Source organism: Mus caroli, chromosome 10, assembly GCF_900094665.2.
Source record: "Mus caroli chromosome 10, CAROLI_EIJ_v1.1, whole genome shotgun sequence".
In the NCBI taxonomy this organism is placed as follows: domain Eukaryota; kingdom Metazoa; phylum Chordata; class Mammalia; order Rodentia; family Muridae; genus Mus; species Mus caroli.
The window spans coordinates 83,511,405-83,533,218 of NC_034579.1; the positions used below are offsets into that span (position 1 = coordinate 83,511,405).

The following is a 21,814-nucleotide window of genomic DNA, read 5'->3' on the forward strand; positions in this document are numbered from 1 at the left end:
ACAAAAGTTTAACTTCACAAGGTCCCATTTGTCAGTGGTTGGTCCTAATGCCTATACTTCTGGGTCCTGTTCAGAAAGTTCTTTCCTGTGCCTCTAAGTAGAAACATTTCCTACTTTCTCCTGTTAACAGATTCCAGGATCAGGTCTTACGTGGAGGTCCTTGATTCATTTAGAGTTGCAGGTAAGGATGTGGGGCTGGAGAGATGGCTCAGTGGTTAAGAGCACCGACTGCTCTTCCGAAGGTCCCGAGTTCAGATCCCAGGAACCACATGGTGGCTCACAACCATCTGTAATGAGATCTGATGCCCTCTTCTGGTGCATCTGAAGACAGCTACAGTGTACTTAGATATAATAATAAATAAACCTTTAAAAAAAAAAAAGAAAGAAGGATGTGGTTTCATTCCTCATGTAGCTATCCAGCCTTGTGGTAGGGCACATGCTTTTTCTGTTTTTGACAGTTCTGACCTCTACAGATACAGGACCCCCATATGATCACATCTGTCCCTCATGCAGTCCCAGCACCTTCTCTGACCCATTCACTGTGTTGTGTGTCACTATTCAGGGCGAGGCATAAATATCTACTCATCCCAGATAGGGAACCAACAACAGATCAACTCCAACTTGGTGAACCAAGGAGTTTACTGGGGTTACTTACAGGAATATGGGTGAGGAGTTACATATAGCAGCACAGCTGTCTCAAAGGCAGCTGTGTCACCATTCCAACATGGGTAACAACTCAGAAAAAGCTGAAACCTTAGAGTGCTCTACATGACTTGCAGGTCAGAAAGTATGCTCTCAAAAGGCCGACTGTTAACAGATGCTGGGAAGGAAGAGAGGCCTTGTTCCTCTTCTGCTAAGCTTTAGGGACTTTTTGAGACTTCTGAGTTGTTTGGTTTTTGAGTCTAAATGAGCCCCTTTTTAGTTCTCCTTGAGTTCCCTCAAAGATGCCATGTTTTAACTCAAGGAAATTACCAACTCATTCCTTAAATTAAAAAGCTATTGCTTTGGAAATGCAGAACTCAGACACAAGGCCTTGAGCATGCTTGACGAGAGTACAGTTTCTAAGTATCTTTTTTTTTTTGGGGGGGGGGGGTGTTTCGAGACAGGGTTTCTCTGTGTAGCCCTGGCTGTCCTGGAACTCACTTTGTAGACCAGGCTGGCCTCGAACTCAGAAATCCACCTGCCTCTGCCTCCCGAGTGCTGGGACTAAAGGCATGTGCCACCACGGCCAGCCAGTCACTAAGCATCTTGTCTTAGTATGCTGCTATCGGTCACAGAAAAGAACTTCTAAAACAAACAAGGACATTTTTGCAAAACAGTGGTGACCATAAATACAGATATCTGTACTTTTTCAGACTTACATTAAATAAAAAATAAACATTAAACAGATATATTTAATATTGATATTTCAAATTTTATTATGTACAAATAAGAATAACAAACTTTAAATAAAATACTTAGTTCTAAACAGAATCTTAACAGTCTGCAAATACTTTAGTTAAGCACAGTCAAAACTACACAAAGTATCTTTAAGGAAAACTGGTGGGTGAGATATTTCAGTTTGTGTGTTCAAGTATGAAGAATTAAACATTTGCTCTTTCACTTTCTCATGAAAAAGAATCTATTCTCAGGAACAGTGTAAGTATTATTTAGTAGTCTAACTACGGAATGAAACATGGCTGAATTAGTTTACTGTAATAACCCACATAAGAAGCCTGTGCACACCAGCCATGACTCGGAATATTTACATAAGTAAACTTTATCTTACAATGAAAAGTAACATAGTTAGGTCCTAGCCTCCTATAACAGGAACTTTGAAATAAACTTTCCAAGACTATTATTCAGAAATGTCTCTTAAATATCAAATTTCTCTTCACAGACACTATGTCCATTTTCTTCATAATCTTCTCTTGTAACCACCATATCTTCAAAGTCATCGTTTTCGGATATCAACTTCCCACCTTCCCAGGAGTACGTGATGGGGCTGAAACAGAGATCACACAAATGAACCCAGCCACTGACTATAGAGCAAGTGTCAATTAAAAACTAAACAGTGGAAAGTTCTTCTCAACCTAATGGAAGCTCACTTACGGGGCTGAGATAAGCGCTTCCTCACCATGCAAACAGTGGTTGGTTCTTTCCCTACACAGGGGCCTTATGTATGGCCCCTCTTCTTTTAATGAAAATCCCAGAAGATAAATAGAAGTTGTAGCTGAGTAAAGGGGAAAATGTTCTGGAACTAAACCGAAGTGAAGATGTATTAACCTAGTGCTTCTCACAGAAGCTACGGACCAACTGCCCAAGTCCCACTTTAGAGACAGAACCAGGAGGTTCTAAGTTACCTAACAGCTGTCTCAGCGCCATTTTCAGCCTGTCCTGTGGCTGCTATAAAACAATGCTGATAATCCCACCAAGGCCAGAGAATAGGAAAAACCAACCAAGTGAAACATGCAGTTAGTTTGGCTTTGCTGCCCACGGCCACACCTACTTGTGCTGACTCAGCTCGACTGCTTCCCCAGCTGAGATCAGAACAGGTGAAGAGAACAATTGTCCTTACGCACAGCATCTGCAACCTTTTACTAACATTACTTATATCTCTATATTTGTACCTGTCTGTCACAATTGCTCAAATTAAAGAACAACAGTGAACTGTTTCAGTCCCGTGGCCTCAGGCATGTATGCACAAGGTGAAAACCCAAGGTCAGGGAATAATGAATATTGCTGCTAACAAGAATTATTCCAGCATTTAACAATTCCTTGATCCTTTGAAAGACTTCAATAAAAAATTTGATTTAAAGATTAATTTAAAAAAATATTAAGATTTACTATCTACAAACGGAAGTTGTAGGTAGCAGATAGTAGTTGGCTTGTATCTGTGATCCCAGCCAGCACTGGGAGTATGGGCACAGCCATTGCCAGTTTGGGTCTGTTGGAACTACATAGCAAGCAGCACTGGGTCCCAAAAAAAAAAAAAAAAAAAACAAAAAGGAAAATGTAAAATGATATAGATGAGGACCTTGAATTAGCTACTCCTGACTTTGAAAAATACTACTTTAGTGTAAATTTAAATTTAATTTGAATAAGATCTCATTTATAACTCTGCCACCAACACTAGGCAATCTTTTGGTTAAGAATTCCCGATCTGGCCATGGTGTACACGTCTAGGCAACTAATTCTAGCACTCACAAGGCAAAGGCAGAACAATCTCTATGCATTTGAGGCCACTGTGGTTTACATAGTCTCAGACCAGCCAGTGAGACTATCTCAAACAAACCAATAAAAAAGAGAATTCTTCTTTCGGAGAGGTGAGGTAGTTAGCTTACCATGGCAATTCCTGCTACCTAAGACTGACAATGTGAGTTTAATCCCTGGGACCTGGGTAAAGGTAGAAGGGGAAACCAACTGCATAGAGTTGTCCCATGACCTCCACACACGTGCCTGGAGCACACATATCACATACAAATGATAACAATAAAATGAAAGCCCTTTGATTCGGGTGATGTAGCAGGGCTTAATTCTGGTCCCGCTATGAACTGAGCATAGAGTCAGGGGCTCATAAGACATTCTCTCTCCATTGTCCAATGCAAACTCGGAGTAGGATGCCATTTAAGGCCACTCCTAAGGCTCTAAAGACCTGCTTTAACTTTTACAGCTTAGGTTGGAATGATACTATCCTTCTCAAGAGTAGGAGACATTAAATTTTTTCTCTCTCTGTTTTTCTGAAACAGTCTCACATAGACCAGGCTGCTCTGCAGCCGAGCTTGGCATTGAACTTCTGCTTTTCCCATTTCTAAATTCCCAAAGTTGGGATTAGAGACAAGCACCACCACAGCACCGTTTTAATAAAAAGCACGTCTAGTTAATTCTAATGGTTCACCGAGAACATTTAGAACTTAAAAAAATTCCCAAGGCTATGAACTGACAGTGCTTCCCTTAATAAATCAATTCTTAGACTTCTATTCTTGAGAGAACCTAGTGGGAGGTGGTACACCTAAGACAAATCTAGGAACAGCTTGGCTTCTTCGAGTGTAACAGGCCTTGGAAGCAGGACTGAAACAAACATGGAAAGTTCCTGTTAGGAGCTCCTGTCCTGTGTCCATGCTGGGCTTGGCACCTATCATGCCAGCTCTTCTACCTCACTCAAGAACTCAGGTTTCATGTTTGAAAGAAAGAGAACAAGAATCCTGCTGGGGGAGAAATCTGCCAGGATCTATACTGAGTCCAGCTTTAAAGTCACGTCGTCCACGAGCTCCCCTCCTGCAAGCTGGCGTTTGCTTCCCTATAAACCAACACTTACTTCTCAGGCAGCACGACAGAAACGTCATAGTCTGTTGGCGTCAAACACCGAACTTCTGAGTAAACACGCTCTCTGAATCCGGGGAAAAGGGAATTTCCTCCCGTCAAAACGATGTTCTTAAAAAAATGTGGCTGCATTTCTTTAAAAGAAGAAAAAAAAGGAAAGAGGAGAAGAAAAAGAGCGTTAGAAAATCTACTTGTCTCTGGAAAGACTCAGCTGAGGGTGTGAGCGTAGAGAGCATGTGGGTGTGGCCAGGAAACCAAACCACCTGGGGTCCGTTGTTAAGATTTTTTTACATTTTTTTTCCTTGTGTTCACTATGAAGCTTTTGTTGCTGCAGGTTAAGACAAGGCCCCGCTATATGGGACAGGACAGCCTTGAACTATAATCCTCCTGCCTCATTCCTTAGAATACCAGGATTACAGACCTGCCCTACTGTGACATGAGGATGCATTTTAAGATTTACCACAAGACGATAGTGTACACAGTGGAGACACTAAGACAGTGAAATGTGACCTCACGGGTCTTTAAAACAAAACACTAGAAGGGTGAACGACTGACTGCCAATCATATCTGCATGGAGGCCACACATAAAGAACTTTCTGCAGCAGACTCTGAATCATAATTACCATTCTTCTTTCTTAAAATGAAGGGGCCTTTACTAGAAACTTTTGTAATATAAAGTCCTTCCTCGGTATTTTTAACTTACTAGTCTAAATTTCTATGTCCTCACACTAAAACAGATACAGCTATTGCACACTACACACCTTTGATGGGGAAACACTCACAATCTATCTAGCCCTTAAACCAAGAAGGCAGGAGTGAACAAACACACTTAGGCACATGATGGCAGACACTAGGCATCACAAGGATTAAAAACCTAGAGCACAACCTAGGAACTAATGGGCACTGGCCATCCCACGCCTACTGCGTCTACTCATCAAGGTAAAGTTGCCTTACATTAGCCCTGTGTGGCTATTACATCATGAATGAAACTGCATATAAACTGTGAACCAGGAGAACAGCATGCAATGCAACAGCTGAACTGACTTTGTTCTCAGTGAGGGGAGAGCACACTGTGTGCACTACATTTCTTTTGGTGTCACTACTGTTCCTGATAGAAAGGGCTGAAGAGATGGCTCTGTGGTCAAGACAATTTACTGCTCTTCCAAAAATCTCAAGTTCAGTTCCTGCATCTAGCAGTTTGAAACTGCCTGGAGTCCTGCTCCAGGGCATCTTCTGGCTTCTAAGGACACCTGCATGCATAAGGCACATATAAACTCAGACAGACAGACAGACACACACACACACACAGAGGATAGGGGAGGGATATTCTTGCCACAGACCAAGTGTAGAAGTCAGAGGACAATTCTATAACATTGTTTCTCTCCTCCCACCTTTATGTAAGTTCTGGGGAACTAACTCAGGCCCAGGCTCATATACTAAGGCCTGGCCATCTTCCTGTCTATCTTCTTAAAAGTTATCCAGATGGCTGGGTGCTGGTGATGCATGCCTTGGAGGCAGAGGCGGGCAGCCCAGTGAATTTGAGGCTACCCTGTTCTACAGAGTTCCGACAGTTAGTGCTACACAGAGAAAGAGAAACCCTGTCTTGAAAAACCAAAAAAGGAAAAGAAAGAAAAAGGAAGAGAAGGGGAGGGGAGGGGAGGGGGAGAGGAGGGAAGGGAAGAGAGAGAGTAATCCTGTAATCATTCAGGATTCAGAATAAATCAGTCTTATGAACTGCTGAAAAAGCAGTCCATTAAAACCTCTACATTTCAATTCTATGTAAATTTAGGTTAAGACTTTCAGTCAAGCAAGCCTTCTAGCACACACCTATAAATCTAACATTCAGGAGCCTGAAGCAGGGAGATCCTGAGTTCTAGACGAGTCTGAACTCCACAGCAAGAATGTGCCTCAATAAATAAATAAATAAATAAATAGACTTTTCTAAAATGAACAGAGCAATTTAATACTTAAGGAAATATATATCCATGTTTAAATAAACTATAATGATTTTTTTCAAATACAATTTATGACCCAGAACAAACCAAGAATTAAATGCATTATAGGATCTGGAAATTCTGCCAATAATATAGATGTCATTTTTAAAAATTACCTATGAAACAGTACTGTGATTATGAGTTTTCAAAACCATCTCTCTTTAACACTCTACTCTGACCATCAACGTACCTTCAGGTAGGTTTTGGATTGAGTAGACAATGGCTTCTGGGATCCCCATCTCCTGAATGCCGATATCAGAGGGGTTAAACAGTATCTCTGGCACAGCAAATCTCTCGTTGGCAAGGCGAAGAATCTGTTCCCCAGATTTATACTTCCCACTCAGCACCATCTCTTCTCTGGGCTTGAAGCAAAGTAAGACCAAGGGTTTGAGCTGCACTACCTTGTTCATATGACAAATAATAATTAGAAATGTGTAATACTAGTAACCACCTTCTTATTAGAAGTCTTATGATTCTCAAAAGTTAGAAAATGTATCTTCTCTCCTGTTGCCATAGCATACAAATAAAACCTAGCTTGAGGTAGAGGCAGGAGGATCTCTGTGAATTTGAGGCCAGCCTGGGCTACATAATGCGTTCCAGGATAGGTGTGGGGTAGGTTGAGGGAGCTGTCTCAAAAAGAAATGAAAAATTCAATGTTCCTATGGCACTCTCACCCTGCAGACAATCTACCAGCTATACTCTGTTCATTTTTAAAAGAAAGAAAAGGAGAAACAGAGGAGGAAAGTTCATGGTTGCCCTGTAATTGTCCAGTGATTCCATTGCTAACTAAAGATGGTGCGGTAATAGGATCTGCTCTCGTGTTCCCCCCCCCCCCATCTAGGGTGGAACATTCCCTACTTCAGAGTTAGACAAGTGGTGAAGCCATACTTGTACCTGTGGCTGTCACACTCCAGTCGAAGAGCTACACCCAGGCATACGTGGGCAGCACTAAATAGACTCAGTTAAAAAAAAAAAAAATACAGCACATTTTGTTTGGAAGGAAAACTGGTGGTAAGGATAGAGAGGAATAGGAGAGGAAGGACAGAGGGTCTGAAAAGGCACTGAATGCATGGATGAAATTCTCAAACAATAAACTATCCATTTCCAAATAATTAAGCAAAGGCATGCTTTACATTACTGACGTGTTCCCTTTAATGCCAACCTGCATTGGGTCTATATAGCAGACACAAACTTTACATGATCAGGTCCATTCTCCTCTTTAGGGTCTGCCAACCTCCCTAGACACTGAGCTATGATCCTGAAGGAGTTAGAAAAAAGTTTGTCCTTCTGTAACATCCACAGCATTAAAACGGTTCTCCTGTTCAGTTTTTCTATAAACTGTATAAAACGGTTTTCCTATAAATTCAGCTACGGTCACTCACTTCATCCAGCTGATAGAGATGCAGTTCTCCACCTCAACATACTCAAAATACTAATGAGTAATGAATGTGTGTATTCACATATACATGCAAGTACACATATTTATGTATATATACGTTGTTTCCTTAATACACATCAAGTCCTCCCCAACCTACAGTGTTCATCACATTGGCATTGCCTAGTACACCACATGGACCCTTGTATATGATAGGTATGCAATACATTCCTGGGCAGTAGCATGCAAAATAACACAGTGCCGTTAACTGCATTAGACATTTTATGTACAGTATTCCACAAGTCTCACACAACACTAAGAACAGGCATTTTAGGGAGCCGGAGAAACGGCTCAGGAGTTAAGAGCACTGACTGCTCTTCCAAAAGTCCTGAGTTCAAATCCCAGCAACCACATGGTGGCTCACAAACATCTATAATGAGATCTGATGCCCTCTTCTGGTGTGTCTGAAAACAGCTACAGTGCAATTACATATAATAATAAATAAATCTTAAAAAAAAAAGTACAGGCATTTTGTCTTTCATTTGTGGTATAATTAGGCTCCGGAAGGTCATGTGCCTTACTCAGGTCTATCACACCTGCCCAAAACACACTGGGAATATTCCCAGACATCATAGCCTGGAGACAAATGATTCAGCTTGCTATCATTTGCGAACACTCTGCTCATAGCATACATTTTAAACATAAATTTTCAGATAATTATACAATATTACCAGAAAGACAAAGAAACTATAAATATAAGTCACATCTAACCCAATTAAATAATTGTAGTAAGAAAAATAGCATTATTCCCCATAGAAGAAGTAGCATCCTGTCTTAGGTAGAATGGAAAAGATTCTCTATCAATTTACTAATTAACTTACAACTGATATTAAACCTGTGTTTAGTTAGGGTTTCATTGCTGTGAAGAGACACCATGACCAAGGCAACTTTTATATGGTTAACATTTAATTGGAGCTGGCTTACAATTTCAGAGGTTCAGTCCATTATCATCATGGCAGGAAGCATGGCAGTGTGCAGGCAGACATGGTGCTGAAGGAGCCAAGGGTTCTACATCTTGATCCAAGGGTAGCCAGAAGGGCACTGTCTTCCACAGGCAGCCTGGAGAAGAGTCTGGATCACACTGGCCAGACTTGAACATATAGAAGAGACCTCAAAGCACTATGTCCACAATAACACACTTCCTTGAGCAAGGAAGGCTACACCTCCTCCAATAAGGGCACACCTCCTAATGGTGTCACATCCCATGGGCCAAGCATATTCAAACCACCACAGCCTGGTATGGGCTATACACCTGTAATCCCAACACTTGGGAGGTTGAAGAAGGAGAATTGTGCAAGTCTAAGGCTAGCCTAGGCTATAATATGAGACCCTGTTTAAAGGGAAAAAAAAGAAAAAGAAAAAAACCACACACACTAAATTTAGTGTAAAGGCTAATTCATTTTTTTCAATACTGGAAAACTACCTGAGGCCAATACGGACTGAAGGACATTAAAGGTTTATAGCTGTTTTAAAGCCCTGATTTACAGATGATGATCAGGCTGACTGACCAAATATCTAACCAGGGAAAAGAGCCAGCACTCAGTGTCCTTGCTGAATGTCAGCACAAATGCCATTAGTCATTAATATGTAATCTGGAAGCACAAGGAGTTTCTGTTTTCAAGGGTACAATTCCAAAACCTTTTTTTAGACAGAGGCAACTGAAGGGATTTAGAAGGAGAAGCTGGTCAGAGAAGTCTGTGATTTACTAAAGATAAAGGAATGTTCTCAGTTTAGGTCTGACAATTTACATTTTAACAGGCATCCTCTTTCTGAGAAGAAGTAAAATCAGTAGAAGTCTGCCACTGGGGGTGGTTTTGGGGATCTCAGATGCTTGAGCCAGGTCCAGTGTCACTCTCTCTCCGTGCTGCCTGCTGATCTGGATGGAGAACTCTCAGCTCCCTCTCCAGCATCATGGCTGCTGTGTGCCACCATGCTTCCTGCCATGACAATAACAGACTAAGCTAGCCCCAGTTAAAAGTTTTCCTTTAAGCTGGACTTGGTGGCGCACGCCTTTAATCCCAGCACTCGGGAGGCAGAGGCAGACAGATTTCTGAGTTCAAGGCCAGCCTGGTCTACAAAGTGAGTTCCAGGATAGCCAAGGCTACACAGAGAAACCCTGTCTCAAAAAAAAAAAAAAAGGTTTTCCTTTATAGGTTTTCCTTATATGTGGTCTCTCACAGCAACAGAAATCCTAACTAAGATACAAAGTATAAAGGCTCACATAGTTTGTCATTTTATTCAGGAGTGCTTTTCTAGTGTCATAAATATTTGTTTCCCTAGCAGGGAATCAAGTATTAAAGCAACTCAAAGAAATTTTTTTACAAAAGATTTATTTACTTTTATATATTTCGCTGTCTTCAGACCATAAGAGGGCATCGGATCCCATTACAGATGGCTGTGAGCCACCATGTTGTTGCTAGAAATTGAACTCAGGACCTCTGGAAGAGCAGTCAGTGCTCTTAACCACAAAGCCATCTCTCCAGCCCCACTCAAAGAAATTTTAAAATTAAGCAGCTGGGTGGTGGTGGCACATGCCTTTAATCCCAGCACTTGGGAGGCAGAGGCAGGAGGATTTCTGAGTTCGAGGCCAGCCTGGTCTACAGAGTGAGTTCCAGGACTGCCAGGGCTATACAGAGAAACCCTGTCTGGAAAAAACAAAAAGCAAAACAAAACCCAAAAAATTAAGCTACTACATATACAATATAACTTTCATATAAATGACTAAAACATGATTGTATATAAGGCATAAATTTTAACATTTATCAATAGAGTAAAATATTCTTTTTAAAAGTATACTTACTGTAATAGTTCATTTAGCAAGAGTCCAATTCAGCTAACTTTATGTTCTCATTTGATAAAGGATGCATTACACATGAAAGCCATTAACAGTTAGTGTGAGGCACCTAGAAGCCTGAATGACTGTAAGGAGTAGAGAGATGGAGCCCTGAGTGAATGCTAGGATACAGACACTGCCAGGTAAAGGACTGATGCCACACGGCATGGGGAACTGGCATAGCTTGCCCCTTAAGGGTCAGTCTTGCAATGACAAAGCCTCCCTCTGATCCAAGTATGAGTGTTGCCTAATGATTGGTCAGTGTGTGCAAAACCCAGCAACTATGGCCTCTTCCTCTCAGATGTTTCCAGCCTGAGACTGCTGTAACACATCCTCCTACTGAAACTCCTGAACTCTTGCCTGCTATGCTGAGGTTCCAGATTGCGTCACTCCTTGCCATGCCCACTCAGGTCAAGGCACCAAGCCATCCAGGTCAGAGCCGAGACGTCTGTGTGAAGCTGAAGAAGTATAAGCTCCTACCCAACTCTGTTCGCCAGGTCGCAGGTCAGTGAACACCTTCCAACAACCGTAATGCCACCTGCTTCGTCTGCTGTGTTTTGACTGTCTGTCCCAGTGTGTCACCTCCCACCTCACCCCTCCCCATCACAGAGAACAAACACTGGTCAATTGTCAACGACCTCACCAATGCTGGCTCACTGAGCAGGTGCCGATCTGAGAACACACATAGAAGATCATGTCTGATAATCTAATGGCATGCCACTTACACAGAGGGAGAAATGTTCTTAAAGAGAGAAAGATTCCTAGCTGGTTGTCCATTATGCAGGAAATAAACCCCAGGCATTTAAGTTTTCTGACTTAGGAACTAAAAATTCCTGGAAAGAAGAACAGAAACCACACAGATTTTAATGCCCCCAAGACTCCAGTGTCTGCCAGGTTGGGAGGGATTAGAAATCACTGTGACGTGATAGAGGTCGACAACTTTATCACTGAGTCATGTTCTCCACTGCCTCTCTTATCATCACTCAAGTTTTATTATAATTGAATACAAAACATGCAGATGGTCAAGTCTATTGTCTATTGAGATAGCTCTGCAGTCAAAATGTTCGGGGCAATTTTGATTTTTGATCTGTATTTCACCTCTATAATATGGGAAAAAAGAAAAGATCTCAGGAATGCTAAGTACAAATACTTCCATAAAATACAAATACCCATCAAACAGCTTGATGCAGTGTGACAACTTATCATGTCCTTTAAAATCCAATGTTCATCATTACGTAATCTTTTGAAACTATAGAAAATGAAGCTCTTGTTGCTGTATTCTAAATAATCTGTATACACTGAAAGTATGCACACCTTTCCATAGATTGTTTCTTTTGTTTTTTTAATATAAACTTTTTTTTTAAAGATTTATTTATTTATTATATGTGAGTACATTGTAGCTGTCTTCAGACACTCCAGAAGAGGGCATCAGATTTCGTTACGGATGGTTGTGAGCCACCATGTGGTTGCTGGGATTTGAACTCAGGACCTCTGGAAGAGTAGTCAGTGTTCTTATCCACTGAGCCAGCCATCTTTCCAGCTCATCTCCTTACATTTCTGAATAGGAATTTTCTATTTTATATGTCGTTGTTGGTGGTGGTGGTGGTGGTTTCTCTGTGTAATTCTGGCTGTCCTGGAACTCACTCTGTAGACTAGGCTAGCCTCAAGCTCATAAGGTCTGCCTGCCTCTCCTTCCCCAGTGCTGGGATTAAAGGTATGTGCCACCACTATTCAGACAATTTTTTTTTTAATTTCCCAAGAGTCTTTATCAAGCCAGTAACTAGAGGGTCAGACTTCACAGTCACCAACATAGAACTGTCTTTTCCTGAGCTGATCAAAGACAAAGGAAAATTATCTTGATATTCAAGATAAACTGCTTCTTAACACTGGGAACATGCAGTGGAGTTTGTCTTCCACAACAATCTTAATGAGAAACGTACTTATTTATCTACTAGTGCCTAAAGAATGGCTGCAAGGAAGGCAGGCATTGTAATACCCTGCCAATCCAGCTAGATGTAAGATGCTTTGCAAATCTGGTAGGGGTTGTCACTTAAGAAAATAGTATGAAGGATTTTGTTTTTAATCACCTTACAGGGGCTAGGGGCTGTTTTTCTGGAGGACTCAGTTTGATTCCTAGCATTTACACAGTGGCTCACAACTGTCGGTCACTCCAGTTCCAGGGAATTAGAAACTCTCCTCTGGCCTTTGTGGGCACTGCACATGCGTAAGTGCAGCCGGGCAGTGGTAGCGCACTTAATCCCAGCACTTGGGAAGCAGAGGCAGGTGGATTTCTGAGTTCGAGGCCAGCCTGGTCTACAGAGTGAGTTCCAGGACAGCCAGGGCTACACAGAAAAACCCTGTCTCAAAAAAAAAACCAAAACAACAAAAAAAAGACACATGCATACATGCATAGACATACATGCAAACAAAATAGCCATACCCATTAAATAAAAATATAAAACAGAAAAGAAATATAAAAGTTACCTTACAAAAGCCCTTTTTAATTGTACTGAAGTCAGGCAGAACATAGTCAATCATCACTGTATTGTCTTCTCCTTTTAGCCTTAAAGACAAAGCAGAGATTCATGAAAGTTCATAATTGTTAACATCACCTGAAAATCAATTTCGCAAATAATGGATTTCCATTATACATACTTGGCAATGTCCATGTCTTTGTAAAAATCCTGAGACACGTAGCATACGTCTTCTTTCACTTGATTAATCACGTGAGTTTCATCCATCACATGCAGCTGCCTAACAGAACAGAAATAAGTATCGTGGTGCACACATACCAAATACACACACACACACACACACACACACACACACACACACTCTAAATGCAGCTTATAAATGGAAAAAAATTTAAATGAGCAACAACTGAACATAACTTTAAAGTATCATTTAAATTATTTTTAAACATTTATTTTTATTTTATATTTTATATATAAATATCATAAAGAGAAGACAGTGCTTTCAACCTCTGAGCCATCTTTCCAGCCCCATTTCTTTTTTTATTTAGCCACCCTTTAGCAGGGTATACTGGTGCCTCATCATTCCCAAGTTCAAAGCCCAGTATTACCTGTAGGATATGATCTCTTTTAGATGGTTCGTTAAGAGCTTTCCACCCACATTTATCCTAAAAACAGAGAAATCAACTTTGGTTCAGTTATGACATATTTCATCCTAAGAAAGAACAGGAAAGTGACATAAAAGGAGGAAGAAAATAACAATTAAATGTAGCTCACCGAATAATTGCTTCTTTTTTCTTTTTGCTTCTACAGTAAGGAACAATGTGCGTGAAGGAATAGCCACTGTCAACAATGATGCAGCACAGCTCAGAAGGGTTATCTCGGAAATACCTGTGTGCGCTGAGCGCGCCGGCTGTTCACAGGATGCCGTGGGGAAGATGAACATACCACAATATGCTAGTACTTTAAAATAATAAAGAAAAGGAGCCAACTGGGCAAACAGAAACAACAATGAAAAGCTGCCTTTAAGCACTCAGGAGGAGAGACAGGTGGATCTCTTGTGAGTTCCAGGGCAGCAAGGGCTACAGAGAAACCCTGTCTCAAAACACACAAAACAACCAACAACAAAACTACTCAAATTAAAACAAAAAAGCCTTTAATTAAAAAAAAAATTAACTCTAAATTGTATGTATAATTGTTTGGTTTTTTTTCTTTTAGACTTTATTTTTAATTCTATGTCTGTGCATGTGAGTGCAGGTGCCTACAGAGGCCAGAGCACTGGAGTTACAAGTGGTTGAAGTTGCCTAACATAGGTGCTGGGAAGCAAGCTGGGTCTTCTTTAAGAGCAGAAGGTGGTCTAAACCACTTAGCCATCTCTCCAGTCCCTTAGTAACTGTCTTAAGATATCAATGTTTCAATGTTTAAAAGTCACACTTATGTGGTAGGTAGAGAAAGAAAAGAATATACAATCTTTTTCTATTGTCACTGCTGGCTTTAATATGGAAGAAGGGACCGGAGACAGAAGCTAACTCTACAGTTTGGTAGACCTGGAACTCACGACTTGCAAACTGTGAATTCTCAATCCTCCTGCCCTGGCCTCCCAAGCTGCCAGAATTACAGGCCTGTGCCACAAGGCCAAACTAAAGTTCTATGCTTAAAAATAACAATTCTGTACTTTATTTCTTTCAGACCTAAGAGCTGCTGCCTAGTTCTCAGGACCTTGAATTTCTTTACTCCACTTATAACCTTATTTATAATTTAATTTCAATAAAAGCTTTTAACTTACCATTTACTCTTAATACTGCTTGGAACTGATATTCTTCAAATAGGATCTCATTCATTGATTCTTGGATTGAAGTGAAGTTAAAATATGGTTCTGTTATAATAATATTAGTATCTAAAAAATCAACCTATGGGAGAAAAAGATCCCAGAAGTTTTATAATCTATAGTGATTATCATTAAAAATGCTTTGTGTGTGTGTGTGTTTTATAGTAAAATTATCTAATCCTCACAATAACAACAATTCTGACTGTAATCCTCATTTAATACATGAATGGAGTCATAGGAAAACTGAATGTGCTATCCAGGTTCACAGAGTCACTTAGGGCCACACCTAGGATTTGAATCTAGCTGCAATCTTACCTCAATAAAATGAAAATTAACATGGGACTGCCCAACTGTCAACTGTTAAAAACAAAAGTCAGGGCTGAAGCACCCGAGGAGTGGAGCCATATTGCTCTGTTATAAACAGGAAAAAGGCAAGCAGCTCTCAGAGGTCTTTCTGGAGGACTGTTACCTGCAGAAAACTCAACAGTATTTCATGGAGCCTTGTTGGGTCTCTTAGCCTTTGCCCTTTCTGTACTGGCAGTTCAAAGTTCAGGTTCTGGACACTGCGCTCCCATCCCTGCCAGTGAGGGCTATTCTTACGAATGAGTTATGCTAGTGTCTACAAGCTTTACCAGAGCTCCTTGTCTTCAGGGTTAGCCTGAGTGAAGGTGCCCGTGGTGCAGGTCTTCCTGGCAACTAGATGGTCTCAGTTTCATTTTTCCCCTGGGCTTCTTTCCTTTCAATATCATGGGTGACAGAGGGAAAGTTTTTCTATATGCTTGGGGTAGATTAAAATTTGACCATCCTCTCAGCTTGTTACACTATAGTAATATAAGACATAAAATTTGGGGCTAGTGGGTCTAGAGGTTAAGAGTTAAAAAACTTTAAAAAAATTTTTAAAAATCTGAAAAAAAAAATTCTTGTACCAGCCACATACTCAGATATGTAGGCAAACATATCTTTTTGGGAAACAGAAAGGGGATGTTATATGTCTGGTAATGGTGGAAATATTGGGCTGAGGATGTGGTTGAGTGACAGAGGAGGCACCCAGCACACAACATGTCCTGGTTTCTCGCCCTGGCATACGCAGAGGAACAGTAGAAGCAGGAAGTAAAAACTTAATATTGAGCTTCACAAAGATGATCTGTACTGCACTTAGTTTCCAACCCGGAAGTTTTATTCACTTATGTTTTCTAAATATTCAGAAGACCATACTAAGTGTGGTGGTGTAGCCCTTTAATACCAGCACTCAGAGGCGGGGTTCCAGGCTGCTCAGTTCTACACAGCGAGTTCCAGCCTAGCCAAAACTGGATGCAGCAAGACTCTGCCTCCAAAAGTAAATAAATAAAATCTAGGGAGATCGATATCCAAGTGCCTTACATACATATAACTGTAAGTTTATACAAATAGTAACACACAGTTTATAAATGTAAGTCCCCATTTTTCATTTGAATTAAAACACAGAAATATATTTTAATACATACTCTAACTTGTTACCTGATACATTTCTTTTCCAAAAAGATAATCCCAAACTTGTCGTTGGACATCCCAATTCACCAAGTATCCCTAAAATAAAATAAATAAAACAAAATAAAAATTTAATTATCAAGAATAGTTTAGTCATTTGTTTTTGTTTTTTCGAGACAGGGTTTCTCTGTGTAGCCCTGGCTGTCCTGGAACTCACTTTGTAGACCAGTCTGGCCTCGAACTCAGAAATCCACCTACCTCTGCCTCCCGAGTACTGGGATTAAAGGTGTGCGCCACTATGCCCAGCTAGTTTAGTAATTTTTAAACATGAGATTAAGGGCAAGATGGTTCAGGAAGCAAAGAAGCTCCTGTCTCACAAGCCTGGCAACCCGAGTCCCATCCCCAGCACTAACAAAAGAGAAGAACCAACTCTACAAGGCTGTCCCCTGGTGGCCACACGCAAGCCCTGGGATGGCATGCTCATATCACTCACACACACACACACACACACACACACACTCACACACACACTATTATAGGTTTATAATTTTAGAAATGAAACAATTAAATTACCTTTTGAAAAGGAAGGATGTAAAAGAGTCCTGAAGGGTCTTTTATTTCATCAATCTGGTTAGCAGTAAATGTTTTAAGACGTGCTGTTTTGGATCTGAACTGACAATTGGGAATAACCCTAGATGCAAAGAAATAAAGAATTATCTTCCAAATATTTAGATCCTAAGAAGTACTTTTAATTCAAAGACTGCTGTATTCACAAACTAGCATTTCTCATTGTCTCCGAGTAACTATGACAACACTTCTGGGCTGGTGCTGGTTAGTGTTCAACAGGCTCTGCCCTGGACCCTCGTCTTTCTCAGAGGGTCCCGAAGAACCCTTAGGGTGGGTGTGGTCCTGCTGCTACATAAGCAAGAGGTTTGTTTTCTTTTTCCTTTTAATTTAGCTTATTTGGAGTAAGCAAACAAAAGCTTATTGGGAAATTAAGAATCTGATCCCTGCAACAGGGAGGTAGTTCAAAGGTATAGAATAGAAAATAAACATAAATATCAGCTATTTTACTAATTATTTTATAACTACAACAAGTTAGCACAGAGGCTAACTACTATAAAAAACTACAATGAAAATGTAAAAAGAAATGTTCTCTTAGCAAGACTGAAGATCTTGGTCTCTGGCAGTCCTTATTTCTAGCTATTTCTTCCCTCAAACTTTAAGGTACACATTCTTAACACCAAGTTCAAAATGTTGGCGCACTCTGCCACAGAGGACCAAGTTAAGAACTACTTACACTACCTTTAAGGATGAATGCTGACCTCCACGAGCTCACAGTCTAGATAGAAAGACCATTCCATACCCACACATGGATACACAAACTCATATACATACACGGGGATACTGAGATAATACCATAAAAAGGTTGCACCTACTTTCACTTACTATTCACTAGCAACGGGTTTTTTTTTTTTTTTCCCTGCCTTTTTAAATGTTCTTGGAAGGTATGATTTTAAAATCAGCATGGGCTGGGCTCAGTGTTATATTGCCTGTAATCCCAGATATTTGGGCACCTGAGGAAAAAAGACCATCACTGGAGCCAGGAGCTGGAAACTGGCCTGTGCGATACTATGAGATGCTGCCTCTTAGAAGAAACTGGTGTGGCTCAGTTGTAAAGCACAGGCTTAAGGCACCAGGATTGATCCTAACGTCTCAGTTAAAAGAAGCCGCCCCGCTGTCGATCGCACGAATGCGTTCTCATATACTTATCTGGTTTGCTACCCTTGACTATACCTTGCTTCCCTTCACACGTTTTATTTGCTAACTGTACATGGTGTCTACAAATAAAGCTTAACGTTCCCAGACTTAGTCTTCAGAAGTATATCTCGACATAATTCCTTGGGTGCTAACAAATTATTGTCAAAGTACGTGAACATGATACACACTGATGAAATGTTCTCAGGAAGAAAGTAACAGTTTGTAGTCATGCTCTTCTCCACTTCCTTTTTACTGTATTTTTATTATTAAAACATTTTTTAATTTTAAATATATTTTGATCATATTTTCCCCTTCTCCAAGTCCTTCTATATCTTCAGCCGCTCCCTCCCCACCCAATTTTAAGTTATCAAAAAACAAAAAAAAAACCCAATACAACAAAATTCCCCCCAAAACAAGAAAGCAAAATAACTCCCCCCCCAAAATACCCACCCAACTATAATCAAATAAAAGCACACAAAAAACAACAACAACAACAACAACAACAACCACTCTGTCAAGTCCATTATATTTTGATCAACTACACTTGATCATGAGGCCTGTTCTGGAGGGAGTGATATACCCAGCTCCACTCAATTGGAGGAAACTTACTTTCCGTCTCCCAGCAGGTACAAATGATAATTCAGTTGTTAACTCTTACTCTTAGTGGCTAAGTTTTCATTCATTCATTCATTCATTCATTTCTTAAAAGAATATAGCAAAATAAAAGACAAAGTGAAAACTATCACATTGAAGCTAGACAAGACAAAAGAGAAGGAAAGGAGCCCACGAGAAGGCACAAGAATCAGAGACCCACTCATTCACACACTCAGGAGTCCCAGAAAAACACTAAACTGGAAGCCAGAGTATAAGCACACAGGACCTGATGCAGACCTGTGCAGGCAGTGTGCACAGGGATTCAGTCTCTGAGGACTCATGACCTTTGCTCATGTTGATTTAGAAGGCCTTGCTATCTTGCTATCCTCCATCCTCTCTGGCTCTTACACTCTTTCTGCCTCCTCTTTCTGAAGCGTCCCCTGAGCTCTGAGGGGACGGATTTGCTGGAGACATCCCATTTAGTACTGAATGTTCCGAGGTCTCTCACTCTCTGTGTAAAGTCTGGCTGTGGGCCTTGATTTCTGTCTTTAATGAAATCAAGTAGCCAGGAATGGTGGGTTATGCTTACAATTCCAGCACTCAGGAGGCTGAGACAGGAGGACTCTCATGAGTTTGAGGCCAGCTTAGGATACACAATGCCCAGCTGGGGCACAGCGCAAGACCTTATCTCAATAAAGAACCACAGGGGGAGGAGGCTATAGTTCAGTAGCACAGCACTTTCCTAACACGTCCTAGGCCCATAATTCATTCTCCAGCACATTAAAAACAAAACAAAAAATCGTGTTCTATATGTATTTACATGCATCTGTTTATGTATGTATTTATTTATGTGCACAGGTATTTTTCCTGCATGTATGTCTGTGCACCGTGTATGTGTGTGTGTGTGTGTGTGTGAGAGAGAGAGAGAGAGAGAGAGAGAAAGAGAGAGAGAGAGAAAATGGAGTTACAGACAGTTGTTAGTGGCCATGTAGGTGCTGGGAATTGAACGTAGGCTCTCTAGAATTGCAGAATGAGCTGGTTAGCCATTTCTCCAGCCCCATGTACCTGGTTCTTAATGAGAAAAAAAAAATCTTATGTGGAAGCCTTATTTCAATAAATGGCTTCCATCACCACTAAAGCTGTGAGAATCTGGTCATATGGGCTGGGCTAAGAAGTAATGTAGTACTTGTCCACCGTGCAAGAGTTCAACACATAGCATTAAAAAAAAAAATTCAGTCAAATGCCCACTGAGTTCTGAAGTAGTGGCCCTCAGCTGTAATCCTAGCAATCAGGAGGTGGAGGCAGGAGGATCTTAAATTCAAGGTCATCCTGGATTACATGCTGTGCTGCAAGGCAGCAGGGGTGTAGCTCTGTGGGAAGGTACTAATTACCTACGCAAAGTCTTAGGTTTCAGTTCTAGCACTGTGAAAGTCTACTATTTATTCAAACATACATTTTATAAAACACATCTTAAGATGCCACCGTAGCGTTCCTGACTTTACCAACCAGGTTATTCAACTTGGTTCCCCAATGCCTTCAAACTCCCTGGACTCTAATGAAGTGGGTTTTACTATTTGGGAGGTTGGGGGGCATTGAACCTTTTGAGGATCCGATGAAAACCTATAATCGTGTTCCCCTAAAGGCGAAACGTTGCCCACTATTTCTGAAATTTCATAAACTTTGGTCTCCTCAGTCAATCTCGAGAAGCCTATTTCCCGTTACCAAACGAAACATATATTCACTTCCGCAGCCCCGCGGCCTCAAACAAACAAACAAACAAACAAAAATCAAGGTCAATTTCAGTTTAAAGCATCAAACCAACCAACGAACCCAGCTCGAAACTGAGCATCCCTCGACTGAGGCTGGAGGCGCGCGATGGCGTCTGTGGATCACGCAAATCGGAAAGCATAGTCTGTCACGTTAAAAGACATACGTGTCCTGTCCCTCAGGAACGACGACCACTTACGAGACACTGTCATGGCTGTAACCGATTTTGGCGTTGTAAGCTCCATTATCCAGAACTAGGGTCGTCATTTCGGCACGCACCACGCAGCAGCCGAGTCGCTTTCCCACTGTTTGAATCTCCTCTGCTCAGGCTTCTTCCGGTACTCTATGGTTGGTGGGGGCGTGGCCGTAGAGTAAACTTCCGGTAACCCTGACAACGGAGTACGCCAGAAGTCGAGCAGCGGAGCAGCCCTTCCTGTGCTTGTATCCAGTTTTCAGATGCATGGATTTTCGGTGGCAGCGACATTCCGTAGTAGAAACTGCTAAGTACTTTATTTCTTTTGATTTTCTTTACTGCGCACATTGGCGAGTGAAAGCTTTTTGTGAGCCCTTTGGTAGGCTGCGTGTGCCTGTATCTGATTAGAGTTGTTAAGACACTCCTAGTCTTGAAGAATTATGAAACCATACGCATCGTGGAACTGGATACGAAGTCTCTTCAGCCTCACCTTCATTTCTTGGCACTCGTCATCAGTTTATAGAATTTGGTCACAATAAATTATGTATGGGCCGTGTTGTTATCTGCGTTGTGCTTATTCGCACATTCCCCAACGAATCCCCCGTCTGCTTGTTCTCCGCTACTTATTTATGTATCCTATCTACAAAGGACTTCTTGACATCTGACATGTTCCTTGTCTGCTCTGACTCCTGGAATTAGATATCATTCCTGGGTGTTTCTGTACAACGGAGGGCTTGTGTTTCATAATGTTAAGAAAAAGTTTTGGAGCCGAGCGTAGTGGTACACGCCTTTAATCCCAGCACTCGGGAGACAGAGGGAGGTGGCTCTCTGGGTGTTCAAACCAGCCTGGTTTACGTAGGACAGCCAGACATACAGGATACAGAGTCTCTCTCAAAATGTTTTGATTGGAATGTAGACTCTGCTACAAAATAATCTCGGGTAATGAATCTGATATAAATGAATGCACAGCCATGCTTAAGAGTAAGTTAGCTACACAGAGAAACCCTGTCCCCCCCCCCCCCAAAAAAAAAGTAAGCTGTTTCACTTTCTTTACACGTATTAACTAGTGTTTAAAACTCCAGGAGATAAAGAGCTAAGAGTGTAGCCTTCTAATTTTAAACTGCGACTATGACATTAAAAACGTATAAGTGGGCTGGAGAGATGGCTCA

At 41.1% G+C, this 21,814-nt stretch overlaps 1 protein-coding gene across 2 annotated transcripts; it reads right to left on the reverse strand.

Annotated features, from left to right (window-relative positions):
- Positions 1–1,393: 1,393 nt before the first annotated feature.
- On the reverse strand, positions 1,394–20,776 carry Actr6 (actin related protein 6). 2 transcript variants are annotated; one of them, XM_021174210.2, is made up of 11 exons: positions 20,652–20,776; positions 16,904–17,021; positions 16,361–16,429; positions 14,822–14,945; positions 13,813–13,948; positions 13,647–13,703; positions 13,220–13,318; positions 13,049–13,127; positions 6,487–6,658; positions 4,298–4,436; positions 1,394–1,984 (listed from the first exon to the last, which is right to left on the reverse strand). In XM_021174210.2, the coding sequence occupies exons 1-11, from the start codon at positions 20,717–20,719 to the stop codon at positions 1,855–1,857; spliced, it is 1,191 nt and encodes a 396-aa protein (XP_021029869.1). In that variant the 5' UTR covers positions 20,720–20,776; the 3' UTR covers positions 1,394–1,854. The 2 variants fall into 2 exon arrangements, with proteins under 2 accessions (XP_021029869.1, XP_029338689.1); XM_029482829.1 differs by lacking the exon at positions 20,652–20,776 and adding an exon at positions 20,516–20,631 and having other exon boundaries at positions 1,430–1,984.
- Positions 20,777–21,814: the final 1,038 nt, after the last annotated feature.

Coding starts and splice junctions, on each gene's coding strand:
- Actr6 (XM_021174210.2), bottom strand. CDS start 20,719: ATGACGACCCTAGTTCTGGATAATGGAGCTTACAACGCCAAAATCGGT. Junction 17,022..20,651: donor TACAGCCATGACAGTGTCTC/GTAAGTGGTCGT, acceptor CTTTGCATCTAG/GGTTATTCCCAATTGTCAGT. Junction 13,128..13,219: donor AAAGACATGGACATTGCCAA/GTATGTATAATG, acceptor TTTGTCTTTAAG/GCTAAAAGGAGAAGACAATA.